Genomic DNA, 20743 nt, shown 5'->3' with positions numbered 1-20743 from the left:
CAGCATTCTTACAATAAACTGACCTTATGGGATTCATTTAGAGAAGCGGGTTTTAAGTTTAGGTGACTCTGTTGCAGGACTCTGTTAACAAACATACTTTCTGTGTGTTTTTTGTATCACATTTTGTGTACTACTGAAAGTAGGCCATCTTGTAAAATATATACAAACTAGGTTTATCTAAAATTACACAAGCTTGGATTTTCTTTTTCCCCCTTTTCAAGCTTAGTGCAGTGGTGACCCCAGAAAATTGTAATTGGGTGCCAGAGGAGGCCACAGCAAGTTTTTGGGTGGAAAACCAAAGATAAATAAGTAATATTCAGTGTAATTATCCTTATTTACTTTTGTTCCTGGTTAATGTAACATACTTTTAATTAGCAATTAATGGCTCTATAAATAGCCTAGTGTATTTCTTTTCCTTAAAATTAAGCCTAATATACATAACTATTATATGAGTAAACCAAATAAAAGGACAACATTTAGTTTAAAAACAATTTATAGGCCAATTATTTTCCACATACCTTTACTGTACACAAATGGTGCGTAGGCCATGTCTAAAATGAATAAAGAAGAATTTAACTAAATGCATTCATATGCAGACAATGTACATTTTAACAGAGTATACTCACAACCAATCCATATTCCTTTCTATTTCTGTTTTATTAGGCCACAACTTTATCATCTTTATTCTCCAAACTGTTCAATCGCTCATCGCTCATTGTATTTCTCAAGACAGTCTTGATTATTTTTATCACAGAAAAACTGCAAAATTGACATAGCACAGTGTGACTAGACATAGTTTGAAAGCTAACTTTGCAGTGCAAGCCTTAATTTTAGCTAATGTAAGCTAATGTAAAAGCTTTGTAAAAGCTTTACTGAGTAATGTTTAGTTAGCAAAAAAAAAAAGATCCCAGAGATAAAGGCGTTGAGAGCTTTGCATTGTATGCTAATGAGGAAACTTCTGTTTACTCTGATAATGAAGCCTGGTTTGTTCACGTTTGGGTAGCTGCACAAACAAATGGTGCCTCGACCCACCAAAATGGGTGGCACCGACTGCTTTGTAAGTCGGCTCTGAGTTCCATTTAATCAGAATCTTTCGACTGATAGCAACAGTCATTGACTCGTGTGCAGCCTTATAGAAAGGCAGCTTATGCAATGCTTGTTCTCTTATCTCAAGGAACCGATGTTGTGCTTGTAACTGGAGCGTTTCCTTTTAAACTGTCTCTCCTATTGCTTTGTATGCTGTTGTGGAATGCATCCAACAGTGCCGTGCAATAAGCAAATGCAGAACAAAGCTGTAGAGCACCGGTACTGAGGGCTCCTGTAAGAATGAGTTCATTTTGAGACCCAGGCCACCAGACTGTGGTCCATAAAACAAAACCTTCTCCACTCACAAAGGGCATTAGATAAACTAAGAGGACAAAATCTGTGCCAGAAGGACTGGGACATCCAGGATCTAAGAGACTGAACCGGGGCCAAGTAGAGAGCACATTAGGCACATAGTCATGTCTTGGTTTGAAGATGACTCAACATTTGTTAGGCCCAAATTCAAGGCATGAAGCACATTCTGACAATGCTTGTAAGCTTGACCAATGCTAATGCTAGAAGTTGGGCGACAGGGGCCATAAGTCGGCTGACTGGAGTGACTCAAAGGGTGGCTCTTGTAGGGTCCTATAAGGACTATGGATTAGTCCAATGTCGCCACAGTGTGAGGGTGAGGAGGTGGGTTCAACCTCAGGCTCCCCTCAGAACATAACGACCAGGTCGTTCCCGCTGACTGACTGGCAAGCTATGAGAGCGTGATTCGCCACGATGGCTGCCACATATGCTTTGAGCTTGGAAGGGATGCACTCCTTATCCAGCAGCTCTTGCAGAAAGGTTAACACAGATGACATGTCACAAGAGGAAGGGTCTTCGTTCCTGCTGCACATCAGTCAGAATGACTGACCATTTAAGAGTGTAGAGGCATCTCATAGATGGGACCCTAGGCTTCTAAATAGCATTAGTCACTCTCACAGGGAGCTTATGACTTGTTGAACATATAATAGTGAGAGGTAACAACAAAAGGTAGGGGTCAGACACAATCCTTGTAGCTCAAGCATGCTGAACACTACATTTTTTAAGTTAGGGCACACACATTCTGTGGCTATTAATAAACATGAAATTGAGTATAAGTACTGACAATGCTGTATTACATTTTCTTAATTACAATTAGAATAATCCTAATTTGAGTTTTAAAAACTTGATTCACTGTCAAATCAAACAAATGTCCATTCAAATATATATATTTTTTTTATTAAACTAAATATCCATCCAACTTTTATGTTGAACTAAAGGCAAACAATAACTAATAAAATATTAGTAACATTGACATATACAGAGATCTGTTTCTTTAGCTCAACAGCCTGAGGGAGGAATGTAAAGATAAGCTGAACTTGGTGAGAAACATCCTGCTGCCCTTTGTAGTGCACACAGGTACATGCACAAACTTGAGTTGTTTCAAATAAGCATCCACTTTTATAGCCCCTTTATAGTAAAACTGTTATTTAATAAGTCGCTGTAGGCAAATCTTAAATTGACATTGAGATCAGCACACCTCCATGAAGTTTCATACCTTGTCCAGTTTAATCCTTTTGCACTTTGGTAGACTTTCTGTAGTCAAACTTGCTTCTTTCAACACAGCTACATCACTTGCGTGATGCAACTACTGTTCAATTTCTGTAGTGAGCTTTTTGTGGCTTAGATTTTAGAGTCACAATTAGTTTTAAATGAGTGCATCATTGAAGCAATAATTAACCCCAAACTTCTGTAATTTGACAGAACTGCTTGTGGTTCAAGCAAAACCCATCGTTTTATCACAGTTTCACAATCAAGTTAGGCACATCAACCATAACTCCTTCAAAAACAGCCAGAAACCTTGGAGTTATGATTGATGATCAGGGAACTTTCTCAGACCACATTGCTAGAAGTGCCCGATCCTGCAGATTTTCTTTATTCAACATCAAGAAGATCAGACCCTTTCTTTCAGAACATGCTGCACAACTCCTTGTTCAAGCTCTTGTTCTGTCCAGGTTGGACTATTGCAATGCCCTCTTGGCAGGTCTTCCAGCCAATTCTATCAAACCTTTACAATTAATCTAGAACGAAAAACAATTTGCACTGGCTTCCAATAGCTGCTCGTATAAAATTCAAAGCATTGATGTTTGCCTACAAAACCACCACTGGCTCTGCACCCATTTATCTAAATTCATTACTTCTGACTTATTTGCCCTCTAGAAGCTTGCGTTCTGCAAGTGAACGTTGCTTGATTGTGCCATCCCAAAGAAGCACAGCACAAAGCACAAAGTCACAGTTTACTGACTTTTACATTAAATGTTAAATGTTTTAAATTCAACTTTAGCACTCACTATTCTTTTTTGATTTTTTATTATACAATTATTTATTAATTATACACTTATATAAAAAAGACCTCTAATACTAGGTTGCTATATTCTTTTTATTTATTATTTTATTTAAAGCCCTTGCTACGTGTACTGCGTTTAAGCTAACTGAGATTTGTTATAGCACTTATATATCATTGCTGTTTTGTTGTTTTTGATTGCTTCCATTGTCCTCATTTGGATAAAAGCGTCTGCTACATGAATAAATGTAAATGTAAATGTACTACCTAAGTTTTTCCAAACCTGTAGGTTTAGAAGAATGTGATCAACCAATCAGTTTCTGGTCCCCATTGACTTCCATATGTTTCTAAACCATTGAAGTCATTGGGCACATTAAACTGTTTGGTTATCATCATTCTTCAGTATATCTTCTATTGTGTTCATCTTAAGAAAGAAACATAATTACAGAATGTTCATTTGTGGGTGAATTATCCATTTGAGTTAACAGGCTATAAGGTTGTTCTAGAGTAGAAGACTCTAGTTTCAGAGTGCAGTAAAACCAGCAGTGAAAAACAAGAAACATCCATGAATGTGTGAACATGTACAGAGCTGCTCTCATCTGAGAAGAGTCTGGAGAAGGAATGCAAGCTTCTATATTACTTACTTCAGGGGCCGATCAATCAACCAATCTTAACTCTTAGCGTCACCTTTCATTTCAGGTGATTTGAGCTGACAGAATACCTTGGTGTCAGCAAGTTTTTGATGAAATAAGGTCAACACGTCCTCATTAGGAAGCGTCAGTCTCGGTACCATCACATATAAGGACCCCGAGTTGCTCTACTTTTCTCACTCTCCAGCCAGAGCAGAGGAAGCCCACAAACCACCATCCATATGGCTACCATCTTCTCCAGCGGCAGCTTCGTTTCCAGCAGGTCCTCTATGGGCTCCTCACGCTTCTCTGCAGGTGGAGGAGGTGGCGGCATCAGCTCTATGAGGGCTGGCAGCGTGTACGGAGGCGCAGGAGGTTCAGGGGTCCGTATCTCCAGTGCCTCTCGCTCCATGGCCTCAGCAGGTTCAGGAAGCGGCTTTGGCTATGGAGGTGGATTTGGTGCTGCAGGTTCAGGATTCGGTGGTGCTGCAGCTGGAGGAGGATTCAGCATCAGCGGTGGAGCAGATGACAGCATCACTGGCAATGGAAAGTTCACCATGCAGAATCTCAACGACCGTCTGGCTGCTTACCTGGAGAAGGTTCACTCCCTTGAAAAGGCCAACGCTGACCTCGAGTTGAAGATAAGCCAATTCCTTGATAACAGAGTCTCTCCTACAGGTGCTACTCATAACTTCTCTGCCTTCGAAGCTACTATCAGTGACCTCCAGGCTAAAGTAAGTCTAATCACTTTGTGGTTACTGCTAGAAGAAAATTGCATATTTCATTATCATGAAATAAGTAAATAAAATAAAATCAATGTTCACTTTTTGTTCACAGATCTTGAGTTCCTTGAAGGAAAAGAACACAGTGCACCTCAGCATTGACAATATCAACTTGGCTGCAGATGACTTCAGAATGAAGTAATAATTCATTATTATTGTTATTATTTTCATAAAATGTGTATAGAGTATATGCTGTGGAAATGCACATAAATAATCGAAAAATAAAAAAATAACTGTGCAACTCATTTTCAAATCAACTTTTATGTAATTTGATTTTTGCATTATTTTGAAGGTTAAAGTAATGCTTTGATCGCACCAAATGACCTTTTAAAGGGATGTTCACTCCAAGATAAAAATTCAGTCATCATTTACTTACCCTCCACTTGTTCCAAATCTGTATGAGTTTCTTTATTCTGCTGAACACAGAAGAATATATTTTGAAAAATGTTGGTAACTAAATAGTTGATGATAGCCATTGACTTCCACAGTATTTTTTCCATTCAATGGAGGTCAATGGCTACCATCAACTGTTTGGTTACCAGCATTCCTCAAAATACCTTTAACGAGTAATGAACTAGTAAAACTAGCAAAATAGGGAAAAACAGCCAGTAAGAGCAACAAAAATCTTCAGGTTGATAAAAAAGTAATATTTTATAATGTTCCTTTCTGTTGGACAGATATGAGAACGAGCTGGCGATGCGTCAGTCTGTGGAAGCCGACATCGCAGGGTTGAAAAACGTTCTCAGCGAGCTCAACATGAGTCATAAAGACCTCAACCTGCAGATCGAAGAGCTCACCGAGGAGCTGGTCTACATTAAGAAGAATCATGAGGAGGTAGTAAATCACTGCAAAACCTTCAGAAGGGAGTAAAGCAAGCTTAAGACACATGATGTATGCTACAAACTGTTCAAGTTAAACATTTTAGACAGGAGGTCAGGTCACGTAAGGTGCTTTATAGCTTTAAGCTCACTGTTTTGTGACATATTTCCATACCATGCCATTTGAAGGCAAGAATGAACAGGCGGTGATGAGAAGCTGGACATCTGAAAATCATATATGCTATATCTTTAGGACCTCTTGACCTCTCGTGATCAGATGAGTGGACAGGTCAACGTGGAGATTGATGCCGCACCACAGGAAGACCTCACCAAAATTCTAGCTGAGATGCGTGAGCACTACGAGACGGTCGTAGCCAAAAGCCAGAGAGACCTTGAAGGCTGGTTCCAGCAGAAGGTAAGTTCAGTCCAGAACTTCACTCTGTTCATGACAAACGCTACACGCAGGCAAAAATGTTGGAAATAAAATTAAATAATGTTCGGTTTATACATGGATTAAATTAAACAATATTTATACAATCACTTGCAAAAAAAAACACTTCTTTTGCAGTCTGAGACCTTGAAACAAGAGGTGGTAACAAGCACAGAGACCTTGGAGATATCGAAAACCGAGGTCAACGCCGTGAAGAGCACAGTACAGTCCCTGGAGGTGGAGCTTCAGTCTCTTGTTGCCATGGTGCGTATGTGCAGAAGAATATATGGACACATAAGTGACACATTAAAACGCATGCCAATTGGTTTGACTGGTTTTATTATCTAAAGACCAATCGAACCAGTTGGCATCTACAACACAGTTTTCAAGCCAAATGTTTCACATAAAATAAATCTGTTACATTCAAAACCTTTTAAAAGTAGACACTTCCTGATTGTATTGAAAATGTATATTTTTGGTCATCAGCGCTAACATATTTTTCTCTCAATATCCGCACCTCACAGAAATCATCCATGGAAAGCACCCTGAGTGAGACTCAGAATCGCTACGCCCTGAAGCTGTCTGGCTACCAGGCACAGGTGAGAGTTCCCCAGCGTATGCATCTCATAAATCTTACAGACAGATCTCTTACTGTAGCCTGATTAAAATGTGTTGGGGTTAAAAGTTCTGTCTTCTCCCCTCGGGCTTGCAGGTGGGTGGAATGGAGGGTCAACTGGGACAGCTTCGTGGAGATCTGGAGCGTCAGAGTCAAGAGTACCAGATGCTTCTGGACATCAAGACCAGACTGGAGATAGAGATTGCAGAGTACAGAAGACTGCTGGATGCAGAAGCCAGCGGCAGGTAAATCACACAGCAAGTACTTTACATGCTTTGCTCCAGAGTTATTGGAAAATTCTTGAATTCATGCAGACTGAGTAACATTCTTTGGTCACACTTTATTTTAGGGTCCAATTCTCACTATTAACTAACTATTAACTATGACTTTTGCCTCAATTAACTCCTTATTTGCTGCTTATTAATAGTTTATAAGGTAGTTGTTAAGTTTAGGGTATTGGGTAGGATTATGGATGTCATGCATTATATGTACTTTATAAGAACTAATAACAGCCAATATGTTAATAATAGACATGCTAATAAGCAACCACTTATTAGTGTTAATTGGACCCTATACTAAAGTGTTACCCATTCTTTTCCTGCTATATATATATATATAGAACTTGTTCTTTTTATTATAAATAATTATTCTTATTGTAATAATTGTAAACAACACTCGAAGGTGCACATAAGAATTCTGTAGTTCAAAAATATTTCTTTCAGTTGCTGTGAAAATGCCCTTGGGAACCTTAATTTATAAAGGAGCAGCTAGTTAGCTTAGGGTTTTGTGGTAGTTTGTGGTTTACAGCTTGAAAGACTTAAGCTTTGCAAGTTTAACAGGTTGGGTGTTTTTGTTTGCAAACAGCCTCACAATCTCAGGCAACTCTGACTCCAGCTCCTCCTCCGGCTCGATTGCTTCCACTAAAACAGCTATGATCACCGTTGTGGAAGAGGTGGTTTCTTCAACATCCCTTGTTAAGTGAAGCGAACCAGTCGTGATGGTTGGAAAACAGAGCTGAAGCTCCTCTCATGCTGTCAGAATATAATTATCTTTGAGCATTTACAACAACAATAAAACTAATGTCAAAGACAAAATGTGTGTGTTACCTCATCTATTCTACATGGATGCAATTTAGAGATTCTTTACTTAAAGTTAAAGTGACCAGTAGATGAAAATGAAAATGTACTGAAAATGCACTCCCTCAAATCCCATCCAACATGTAGATGAGTTTGTTTCAGCATCAAACAGATTTGAGAAACCAATAGATCCTTAGCAGTGAATGGGTGCCGTCAGAATGAGAGCCCAAACAACTAATAAAAGCATGAAAATAATCCACACCACTGGAAACAAATCTAGCATTAATACGTTTTCACTTTAAAAGGTTGATTCTGTCTAAAATACATAATATTGTTTTCCCAAAGCGAAAAAGTCACTTCGTCTGAATCAGCAGAGAAATATGCTCTAATCAAGCAGTTTAAAAACGCATATCTTGGCCAGAAAACTCATATTTTGGCCAGAAGTGATGGTTTGAAGTTAAAATGCCTTGATGGATTTATTTATTACAAACATACAGCTTTTCATATCACACGACTATTTTGAAGGATGGGAGTCAAGTGGTTACTTGTGGATTATTGTGTATTTTTTATCAGCTGTTTGGACTCTCATTCTGACGGCACCCATTCAGAGGATTTATATAGCACTACTAAAAACAACCGAGGTTGGACCAAATGGCTTTACATAGTATCAATACAAAAGCAGCAAACAGACAATATTAACAAATCAAACCTCATATTAGACACCACATTTACCCCATTCAAGTTCATCTGTGCTAGGCTGCCAGAACTAAGTGAGCTTTCAGCAGGTTCCCGAATACTGATAAAGACATAGCAGATCTAATACATAAAGGTAACTCGTTCGTTGGTGAGCAAGTGATGTAATGCTATTTCTCCAGATCTGTTCCAATGAAGAAACAAACTTGTTTACACCTTTTATCTGTAACGTGCTACTGCTATAAAGAGTGCATGACGGACGGAGAATATTCCACAAAAGTCCTTTAAAGATAAATCCACAAGAAATAAAGACTAGAATTCCAAGGAGCAGGCGTAGCTCATCACAAATGTAAAGCAAAACAAATAACCGGCAAAGGAACAGAACAAAGCACAGAGAATACATACAAAAGCAAGCAAGGGAATAATGACTAAATTAAAGAAACACAGGTGAACAGAATGACATAATTAAAACAACTCAGGAAAACTAGATCAAAGAAAAAATAGCAGACACATAACAGAGAGTGAGTACAGTTTCAGCAAAAGTACATTTAGAGGTGTTCCTTTCATTTTAAACATGTCCAATGGAGCAGTTTAGCCACAGACTTGCACAGATGACAGCATCTGCTGACTGAATAAATATGAATGTGAATAAACAACATTTCATGGAAGTGAGATTAAACATTCATTTCAAGCAGGAATGACAAATCTCACGTCCGTGTGTTTTGACAGTCGACCAAAGAAGGCCTGTGCAAAACCTGCAGAAATCGATCCATTAACATTCTCAATCTGATTCCTTTTCCCAGCATCTCACCTGTACGAGACCTCCAAAAAACTGCCAAGGATAAAACCAGCTATAACACAGTGAAATACTTTTGATTTATACATTGCTTGCAAAACATTAATACATGTGTGTGTGTGTGTGTGTGTGTGTGTTCTTGTTTTTGTGACATATCAGGACACAACTCTGTATAATGACATGGGTATGACACAGGTATTACAAGGAGAGGGTGACTTATGAGGACATAACCCATGTCCCCATTCTTCAAAACACTTATAAATCATACAGAATGAGATTTCTTGAGAAAGTGAAAATGCACAAAGTTTCCTGTGAGGGTTAGGGTTAGGTGTAGGGCGATAGAATATACAGTTTGTACAGTATAAAAACCGCCTATGGGATGTCCCCACTTTTCACAAAAACAAACGTGTGTGTGTGTGTGTGTAATTAAATGGGGAAAAAAACCCTTTTTCCAGTTAAAATATATATAAAAAAATGCTATAACAAGCTAAATGTATTAAGCATATTTTACAGTGCAAAATATTTTAGGATAAAGCTTGTTTTCAGAGAATGTATTTTTAATTAAAGTGTATTTTGATTTTTTTTTTCACTTTTAAGTATAAACGAGTTACAAACATACCAAAACAAGGCAAAATTCTGCAAGATGCAATACATGAAAATAAGTTGTAATATCTTACACAGTTTTGTTAGTCAGTGACACTTATCTTGTCAGCAAGACATTTTTTGACATTTAGTGCTAATCACAGGGCTAACAGGAATAACATTAATCACACCCATCACTGTTACTCACTAAATCACTTCTGCTGTGTTGAAAAAGCACCTAAAAGGTCAAAATGGAATGAAAGATATTTAATTACTACTAAAATAACAGGCAGCAAACAAATAAACCTGGTTATTGTTCTGATGCTTAGTGAACCTGTTTTGTTAAACCTCACCTTTTCATCATGGTGCTGATGTTCATAAAGAAACCGCAAATGTCAAACACGTTAAAAGTAGAAGTGTTTTCAGCCGAGCCCAGCCCAGCCCATAAAAGAAACGTGGTTTGGTCAGTAAGCATGAAATTATTTTTGTGGTAACATGCCCATGGAGGAGGCGATGAAAAGGTCTTGCTGAAAATGATTGCTACTAACACGTCACTTGTTTCTGGGATCTCTTTTGATGAAAATGAATGTTGTGCTGGATTCTATGCACAGGAATTTTTTTCTAAAAGTGTTAACAATTTGTAAACTTCCACACAAAATAACTAAGAAAAAGGAAAGAGAAAAGCATCATGCATTAAAACTAATAAAAAAATTAAAAAGTGTTTTAAAAAAAGCATGGAGAAGTAGATTGCGAAACCATTCTGTGTTATAATTTACCTTCAATTCAAGTTTCAATTCAAGTTTATTTGTATAGCGCTTTTTACAATACAAATCGTTACAAAGCAACTACAGAAAATTACGTTTCTACAATATTTAAGAAACTTCATTCCCTCAGTGCAGAAAAAAATAATCAATATTTTATTGTTTTCCAGCAACTGTCTTAAAAACAAGATGCATTTACTTTCTGGGGTAGGTGAGATGTATTGTATTATAACAAAATATGAAATGAATATTTCATAATATAACAGCTTTCGATTTTTATATTTTAAAATATAATGTATTCCTGTGATGTTTCAGCATCATAACTCCAGTCTTCAGTGTCACATGATCCTTCAGAAATCATTGTGATATGCTGATTTGTGCTTATTGACTACTTATATTATGCTATAATTGATATATTATCATATATCAGTGACTAATACTTTAGCAGAAACCGTGACACACAACAATTCTTTGATGCATAGAAAGTTCAAGAGAACAGAATATATTCAAATAGAATTTTAAACAATTCAAGCTGAACATTAAAAACGAAAATTTGAGAAGTTTATACATGCTTACATGAAGAAACTACCAAAATGTATTTTGTTGTATATATGTATGCATATATATATGTATTACTAGAAAACAAGAAAAATAGATACAGAAACGTATTTGTGGATCTAAAGAAAACCAACCAGGAAGATTTGCAAGGCAGAGTCTTTTATCCAATGTTTCACCTTAGTTGTGACCTTTACGGTTGCTGGAATGGTTCCAGCAAATGCAGTGTGATGACATTCCTGGTGTTGTGTCTTGCATTCAGATTCACTCTATAAAAGAAGCCAGCGTTCTCCTTTCTTCATTTACTGACCTGTCAGAGCAGACACAGTCAACATGTCTTCCTCCTACTCCACCCGCAGCAGCCGCATGTCCTCCAGCGGCTCCATGCGTATGTCCACGTCTAGCGTGGGAAGCAGCCGTGTGGGCACCGTGAGGGCCGGCAGCGTGTATGCCGGCGCAGGAGGTTCAGGGGTCCGCATCTCCAAGGCCACTCACTCTGTGGGAGGAGGTTTCAGCATGTCAGGATCTGCAGACAGCAGCATCATTGGCAATGAGAAAATCACCATGCAGAGTCTCAATGACCGTCTGGCTACTTACCTGGTCAAAGTGCGCTCACTAGAGAAGGCCAACGCTGATCTGGAGCTGAAGATCCGTCAGTTCCTAGATGGCAAAGCCTCTCCTGTTGCACGTGACTACAGAGCCTACTTTGTCACCATACAGGATCTTCAGGCTAAGGTATATTATGTTTTGCAGGATTACATGCTATAGAAGATCCTAAATATGGAACAAAAAAGTAAATATATGTTGATTTATATGTCCAGATCCTGGCATCCATTCAGATGAAGGGTAGAATGCATCTCAGCATTGACAACACCAGCCTGGCCATTAATGATTTCAAAATGAAGTGAGTCTTTTCAGCAGATTTAGCATGTTTCAAGTCCACAGCAATGGAAAACTAGGCTGTTTTTAATTGGTTTATTTATTGACTAAAGATCCAAACAATATAATTAGTAAATTTTTTATAGAAAAATGCAAAACAGCGGCATTATAACTTGTGGTATTCCAGATTTATTATAGTTAACTAAAATTAAAACTATTTTTTTTAATACTGTTACACGAAATTAAATGGAAATTTAAAAAAATAATAATAAATCTGTAATAAAATTTGTTTCAGCATTTATCATTTTCATTTTGTAAAAATGTACTAAAATAACCAAAAGTAAAACTAACAGTTGCTGGAAAGTAAAAACAACAACAATAAAAATGACAATAAATAAATAAAAAATATAAACACATCAATTAATATATTAATGTTAAAATATTAAAATAAGAACAAAAACTATATATAAAACCTATTATAGTATTTTAATGATCCTTGAATAACAGTTAATAAATGAAACATTATCTTTTGTAAAGCTTATCAATTAATTAATTGTTAATTTTTTTTGCTAATCATAAAAATTATAACAAGCTTTGTATTCAATAATATGAGTGTTGCATTGAATTAGTTTTATCTGAGTTTGGAGGTGGACATCCTGCAGTAAACTGACTTGTGTCCAGTCGATGCAAGTGTTTTTAAAGAACGTGTGTCTCTGACAGATATGAAACGGAGCTGGTCATGCGTCAGTCAGCAGAAGCAGACATCGCTGGCCTGAAGAGGGTGCTTAATGAGCTCGACATCACCAGAAAAGACCTCACCATGCAGGTCGAAGGCCTGAAGGAGGAGCTGGTCTTTCTGAAAAAGAATCACGAGGAGGTGCATAATGATTCTGTGTGGAAATTTAGTATAGAATAAGATATTGGAGTACAATAATCTGTCAATTAGCTTTTTAAACTGTTTTTACACTGCAGATAAATCATTAATATGTATGTGCATTTACACTCAAAAAAATGCTGGGTTGTTTTAAATATGAAAATTTAGTCAAATATGCACTAAGCCAACTTTTTGGTTACAAATGTAATTGAAAAATGTTACTTATTCCATATGTATTGAGACAGATATTTTTGTGCATTTTACTGCATCATTTTGCATGATATGTTACCATTTAAGTATTCTAAAGAGCTGTTAAATATGACGGTGTTTACCAGTGAAGTAACCATGAATATGTATTGACACGTATCATTAGGATCTGTTGGCGGCACGGTCACAAATGAGCGGACAGGTTCACGTGGAGGTGGATGCAGCTCCACAGGAAGATCTCACCAAGATCCTGGCAGAAGTGCGCGAGCACTATGAAGCAGTTACAGCCAAGAACCAAAGAGATCTGGAGCACTGGTTCAAGACAAAGGTGAGGGACGGAAGCCGTTTCTCATCACCAAATCAGCCCACTTCTTTGAACTCATGTAATCCATCTCTGCTTTTTATTTCAGACAGAATCTCTGAAACAAGTCGTTGTCACCAGCACTACAGAACTGAAAACATCTCGCACTGAAGTCAATACAGTCAAATCCAAACTACAGGCTTTGGAAATCGAACTCCAGTCACTCTTAGCTACGGTCGGTGATTCATAATTGCCATAATGGCACTGACTCTTATTTTAGCATGACTTTATCCTGAATTTGCATGTTCGTGTTACTGTAGACAGCATCTATGGAGGCCACATTGACTGAGACAAAGAATCGTTATTCCCTAAAGATGTCTGGCTACCAACAACAGGTGAGTAGATATGCAATCACCAAAACTAATATAAAATTAAAATTTTATCATCGTTTACTCAAACCTGTATGACTTTCTTTTCTCTGTGGAACACAAGATGATGTTATTCAGTACTTATCTTATCTTATAAGTACTTATTCAGTATCTTAAGAATGGAAGATACGTGGAACAAAAGTTTTAAAGCAACAAAACAATTTCTGGGTTTTTTTGGTACTCCCAGGTCACCATCCTGGAAGAGCAGATTGTCCGCCTCCGAGGCGATCTGGAGCGCCAGCGTCACGAGTACCAGATACTCCTGGACATCAAGACCCGACTGGAGCTGGAGATCGCCGAGTACAGGAGACTGCTGGACGGAGAAGCCACGTGAGTTCATTTATTCTCTGTCACTCTATTATTATTGTTGTTATTATTTTGAGAGTTTAAAAGGAAAGCCCCATATAACTGTTATTGTCCTTCTACAGTGTCAAAGCAACAACCTCCACGTCCACCTCGAGGACTAAAGTCATCACAGTCGTGGAAGAGGTTGTAGATGGGAAAGTGGTCTCCAGCTCCACGTCCTCAACCATGTCTGACAAGCGCATCATTTGATTGGCTGTAATGCCTGTTTGTGTTTGCAGCATGCACACAACTGGAAACCAAATAAAACAGCATTTAAACACTATTCTGATGGAGTTCTTATTTTATTTTATAATAAAATGTGCATATTCAGTTGAACTAATTCATTTATTTTGAATAAATTATTTAAAAATATTAATACATTGGATTCAACTGTTTTATTAAATAATGCTATTTTATTTAGCTGAAAAGTATTACATTTATTTTTTTGAGTTTTTATTTTATCTATATTATACTTTTTTATCCATATTTTTTTAATGAAAATAGACGCTGGATATATTTTTATATATATATATATATATATATATATATATATATATATATATATATATATATATATTATTATTATTATTATTTTTTTTTTTTTTATGGATATATTTCTTTATGGATTACCGAAATACTCTAAATGAGATAATTCAATAATGAATTAAATAAAACAACAATAAAATGTACAGGTTTATTCAGAAATCACTATATAATTATTAATGATGAATGTATCCATTTATTTTGTATGGTTCCATGAAAACACAACCTTTATTGTTTAAAATATTTCACAATATCCTCTTTCACACACTACTGCGGTTTAAATATATCCTTATATATTACTTTCACAATAAATGTATTTTGATTATTTAACTTATTTAATAACATTATAATAATTTCAGAATAAACTGGTACATTTAACTGTTGTTTTATGAAATTCCTTATTTATTTAGTTATTTCATTTAAGTACTTTGGTCCTCCTCTATAAGCCTAATTTTCAAGATTTGTTTTTTTTTTCATGAAATAAAAGACCGATAGTCAGTGGTGGACAGTAACGGAGTAGCTTTACTTCGTTACTGTACTTAAGTACATTTTTCAAGTATCTGTACTTTAGTGGAGTAGTTTTATTTTGAGTAACTTTTACTTTTACTTCACTACATTCCAAAGCATAAGATCGTACTTTTCACTTCACTACATTTCATAAAACATATCGTTACTCCCTATAATATATCACGTGCTCCGACAAGCAGAAGCGGTGTCTGATTCATCATGAACGAACTGAGTCTTTTCAAAATAAACTTTAATCGGATCGCGAATCGCACCAAACGATTCGTTTAGGAATTAGAATTATCCGATTGCAGCTGTTCTGGAGTCGGCCACTCACTGATTCAAATGAACCGTTTAGTGCGAGTCTCCAGAGGTAAGAACCGGCAGATCTTGTGAGCGTGCGTGCGTTTGATGTTGCTAAAAGTAAGTTATTAATGTCGAAATTTAGGATTAATTATTGTAACTGAAAATCATATTTAGGTCAAAACTGTCAGTTGTTTGGGAACTAAATCCGCTGTAAAGAGTGATCTGTTTAAGCCCACTGAAATGCTCCAGTGCAGACGATGCAGACACATCAATCAGCGTCTCTGGGTTTTAGGTTAAAAAATAAAATAAAATAACCTTAAACTAACACAGATTAAATAAAATAACTCATGTAAATTCCCGGCTACCGTAATATTAACAGTTTTATTAAAATGCTACCATGACGTCTGTTTTTATATTGTGTTTCAACAGTAACGTTATACATATGTATATTGTTTGGATTAACTAGACGAGTAACGTCAGACAGACATGAATGTTTATTCATAACCGTACTGAAAATAAGTAAATATTGTAGCTGATGCTAAATGTCTAGCTAACAAGCTTGCTGGTGCTAACTTGAGGTAATTTTTATAAATAATGTCCAAATATTTTTATTCAACCACCTATATATATATATGTATGTATATAGATTACATCTAGGGACAAAAGAAAGGATGTGATGTTCAGAACATGGTAACTACAGTAATTATCAAAGAGGGGAAGAGATGCACCCCGTTTGGCCACTATAATGTTACATTATAAATGAATACATTGAGGTTATGTATTAATACAAATAAATAAATAAAAATCAATACTTAACATACTTCACTCTTAAACTTCTGAATACAAACTGTCACAAAACATGAAATAAATTATTTGCAAATGTCCAAATGCAAATGTGCATTAAATGTGCAATCTTTTAAATGAAACCAAAATAGACAAACATTAATATAATAAAGAATATAATGCTACAAATAATTAAAAACTTACACAATGAAAGCAAACATAAGAACAGCTAGGATTCAACAATGACAATTGTACAAAAATGACCTCAAAATTGTTCCTTGCTAGCTTTTCAGGAGGCAAAGTCACTGATGACATTGGGACAGCAGGATTGTATTGTTCTGCCCCCCTTCCTCAAATATGATGATGGAAAAAAACACCTACTACAGGGGTGAAAATAGAACTTTAATCAAATAAAAAAGTAAAAGAATAAATTGTATTATTTACTAATTACAATTGTACCATTCAACATTTACCTATGGTTATAACTTTATTATGACTAATTTATTTCATAGTCTTAAGAATTCAGAAATCATGCAATGGGAAATTAAGCAGTTTTACTATGATAAAACCATGGTTTATTTTTTGTAAGGGTTGTGATATGCACGTTTTTTGTTGAAGAAATTATAAAGCCTGTGTCATCTATAGCAAAAATGTAATATCAGCAATTACTGTACATGGCATTTGGCTCCCTGTGCAGGCATTGGAATAACATGTACATAAATTGTTTATTTTGTATGTGCCTACAATATGTATTTTAACAGTGTTATTATTAACCAATCATTATTGCATAATATTTTTTTTATATAATGCAATAATTTATATGAAGTCAATTTAAAGGCTATTGATGGTTTAGGTCTGTTTTTATAGCAACAACAACAACAACAAAAATTACAGTATATTAATACTTCTTTGTAAATTATTATTTGAAGTAACAAAACCATGGTTAATTTGCAGTTGCCATGGCTACAAGAACGATGATTTGTGGTGTTATTGATAAAACCATGGGTCATTTTCATAAGGGAACCTAAAAAAAAAAAAACACTTTAACAGGAATGTGCCTGAAAGTGATAAATGGACCTCGTTTTTACCTAAATTATTTATAATTTATTTTAATATATATTAAAAATGTATAAGGTGACTGTCTTTCTCCTCAAATGCTACTTAGATCAAATTTGCCTTTGAGCCCATGTGAAAAAGTAGCATAATTTACATATACTTTACAGTTTATTTTAATAAATATTCAACATTATATTCAATTGTGCATTATAGCTGACACCTAGATGAACAATTACAGTTGTTTTTATGACTGTAAGTCATTCTCCTCAAATGCTACTGACGTTAGAAAAGTGTATAACAATATCGCATGTAACTTTAGAGACGGTCCCTAAATTTGAGACTCTCGAATGTCCAACGACAACGGCATGACTCAAACGCTAGCAGACACAGCAGCAGTTGTTGGTAAATAAGTTTTTTTTTGTCTTGAATTATTCATTTATTCGTTCATTATTCGTTCATTCATTTATATCACTTGATTAAGTTATTTAATTGTAAAAAAAAAAAAAAATTATTATTATTATTATTATTGGGGGGCCCCCTGGTGGCGAGGGGGCCCCAAGCAGCCGCTTAGTTCGCTTATGCCTCGGGCCGGCCCTGAAAAAATCATTATGAAAATATAATTATATTTTCCTTAAAATGTTCTTCCTAACTTCAGGCCTTATTATCACATATATAACTGAGATGTTCTGTAAAACCACAAACTTTAAAACACAAGTCCATATCAGCAACAAAAATATATCTTGACTCCATATAGTGGTTATTTTGGAAAAAATCCCAGGTATTTTGAGCAGTAGGATTATATATATATAAAAAAGTGCTAATATAAAATTAAATTAGCCTATATAAAATTGCAAACATCTATCTTTCAGTACTTTTTTTACTTAAGCACATCAAAAATTGAGTACTTTTGTACTTTCACTTGAGTAAAATTGAAAAAGGATTACTTTTACTTTTACTGGAGTAATATTTTATTATACGTATCTGTACTTTTACTCAAGTTTATTTATTTAATTTTAACTTTTTATTCATCAAAGAATCCTGAAAAAAGTATCACAGATTCCAAAATAATATTTGGTAGCACAACTATTAATAGTTCTAATAATAAATCATCATATTTTCATGATTTCTAAAGATCATGTGACACTGAAGACTGGAGGAATGATGCTGAAAATACAGCAAATAGATTATATTTTAAAGGATATTAAAATAGAAACCATTATTTTATATATTTTATTTTGATAATTTAGAATTATTACTGAAATACAACCTTTTTTGTTTCAAACAGTTCATTGAACAATAATAAATGAAGTACCTGAAGCTGACAATGAAGTAAATGTATAATAATTAGCAAAGATGATTAATTTAGCGCTGTAAAAGCGGGTGTGAGGGGCGGAGACGCGCCGCGAAGCGTCAGAGGCGCGTGAGGACCAAACACAGCAGAATGGTAGGAAACTTCACTCCTCTTATTATTTATTTTACTATAGCGATTTATTTTTAGATACGTGATCTGAGTCTTTCATAGATTTGTAGAGTTATTAGAGTATACACTGTAAAAAGTTTAACTATTATTTACTCAATTTTTTTGGTGAAACATTTTTACACTCAAAAAAATTGAGTAAATTTTAAAGCTGTGAAATCAATGAAATATACTGTTTAAATTGAGTAATTGTAAGTAAAAAAATTAAGTAAATCTGAATAACTGAATAACTTTATATGAGAAATAAAATTAATTAGATATAATCAAAATTATAAAACACCACAACTGAAATTCTATGTAAAATAAACAAAAAATATTGAGTAAATATAATTGAAATATTGGATGAAATTTAACCAAACAAATGTGCTATGTTTACTACATGTAAAAGTGAATTTAACTTAATATTGGACTATAAATTATCAAAATGTTGCATTCACTTTTTTTTTTTTACACTATTTACCCTTTACAATTAATATAATAAAACCAAATAAAGAAAGAAACACATTTTTTATTAAACATTTATTTGTCAATTAAACATTAGACAATGTCTAAAATCAACCTTTGAAACATTTTATCCATTTTAATATTCCAGCAGATTGCAAAAATTAAAAACTGTAAAGTAGCCATAAGGGAAATGATTAAACCTTATGAAACATTTCATCCATCTTAGTATTCAAGTAGATTACATGTAAAATACGATAGCCGTAAGAGAAATGACATCTTACTTTGTTCCTGGTGCATACCAGCCATTTGCAGTCACACTCATTACCACTCATTAAACCATAAAAAAAAAGCAACACTTACATCAATATTAAAGGGATAGTTCACCCAAAAAGATGTTGTTGTCATAATGTACTCGCCCTCAAGTTGTCCCAAACCTGTACGAGTTTCTTTCTTCTGTTGAACACAAAAGATATTTTAATGAATGTTGGTTAACAGACAGTTGAAAGTTGCCATTGACTTCCATGGTAGGAAAAAAAGTATACTATGCAAAGTCAATGGCAACCTTTAAATGCGTTAACCAACACTCTTTAATACTTGGCTGAATGTCACGTCACTTCACTTAAAATATCTTTTGTGTTCAACAGAAGAAAGAAACTCGTACAGGTTTGGGACAAATTGAGGGAGAGTAAATTATGACAACATCATCTTTTTGGGTGAACTATCCCTTCAACAGAATGAATCCGATAACAGAAACACTTCCATCAGGAATACCCATTCAGTGGGATGATCATGAACCACTACTATGCAAGAAGATAATTTTTTTAACCTCTGAACATTAACAGAGAGTTTTGGAGGATCCAGCTCAAGAAACAGTTTTTGGAACAACTCAAGTGAGTACAGGTCTTTCTCAAAATATTTGCATATTGTGATAAAAGTTCATTGTTTTCCATAATGTACTGATAAAAATTAAACTTTCATATATTTTTGATTTATTGCACACCAACTGAAATATTTCAGGTCTTTTATTGTTTTAATAGTGATGATTTTGGCATATAGCTCATGAAAACCCAAAATTCCTATCTCAAAAAATGAGTATATCATGAAAAGGTTCTCTAAACGAGCTATTAACCTAATCATCTGAATGAACTAATTAACTCTAAACACCTGCAAAAGATTCCTGAGGCTTTTAAAAACTCCCAGCCTGGTTCATTACTCAAAACCGCAGTCATGGGTAAGACTGCCGACCTGACTGCTGTCCAGAAGGCCATCATTGACACCCTCAAGCGAGAGGGTAAGACACAGAAAGAAATTTCTGAACGAAAAGGCTGTTCCCAGAGTGCTTTATCAAGGCACCTCAGTGGGAAGTCTGTGGGAAGGAAAAAGTGTGGCAAAAAACGCTGCACAACGAGAAGAGGTGACCGGACCCTGAGGAAGATTGTGGAGAAGGACCGATTCCAGACC

General features: G+C 35.3%; 2 protein-coding genes across 2 annotated transcripts; both read left to right on the top strand.

Moving 5' to 3' along the window:
* The first annotated feature begins 4256 nt into the window (after nt 1-4256).
* On the top strand, nt 4257-7658 carry LOC113062024 (keratin, type I cytoskeletal 13-like). Its single transcript, XM_026231521.1, has 8 exons — nt 4257-4760; nt 4864-4946; nt 5486-5642; nt 5880-6041; nt 6195-6320; nt 6581-6655; nt 6769-6917; nt 7537-7658. Exons 1-8 carry the CDS (start codon nt 4269-4271, stop codon nt 7652-7654), a joined length of 1362 nt encoding a protein of 453 aa, XP_026087306.1. The 5' UTR covers nt 4257-4268; the 3' UTR covers nt 7655-7658.
* Nucleotides 7659-11437: 3779 nt separating this feature from the next.
* LOC113062025 (keratin, type I cytoskeletal 13-like) lies at nt 11438-14453 on the top strand. The gene is made up of 8 exons (XM_026231522.1): nt 11438-11870; nt 11957-12039; nt 12735-12891; nt 13262-13423; nt 13506-13631; nt 13717-13791; nt 14012-14154; nt 14253-14453. The coding sequence occupies exons 1-8, from the start codon at nt 11469-11471 to the stop codon at nt 14377-14379; spliced, it is 1275 nt and encodes a 424-aa protein (XP_026087307.1). The 5' UTR covers nt 11438-11468; the 3' UTR covers nt 14380-14453.
* Nucleotides 14454-20743: the final 6290 nt, after the last annotated feature.

The sequence above is a fragment of the Carassius auratus genome, chromosome 44 (genome assembly GCF_003368295.1).
Source record: "Carassius auratus strain Wakin chromosome 44, ASM336829v1, whole genome shotgun sequence".
In the NCBI taxonomy this organism is placed as follows: Eukaryota; Metazoa; Chordata; class Actinopteri; order Cypriniformes; family Cyprinidae; genus Carassius; species Carassius auratus.
This window is presented reverse-complemented; position numbering and strand designations above follow the sequence as displayed.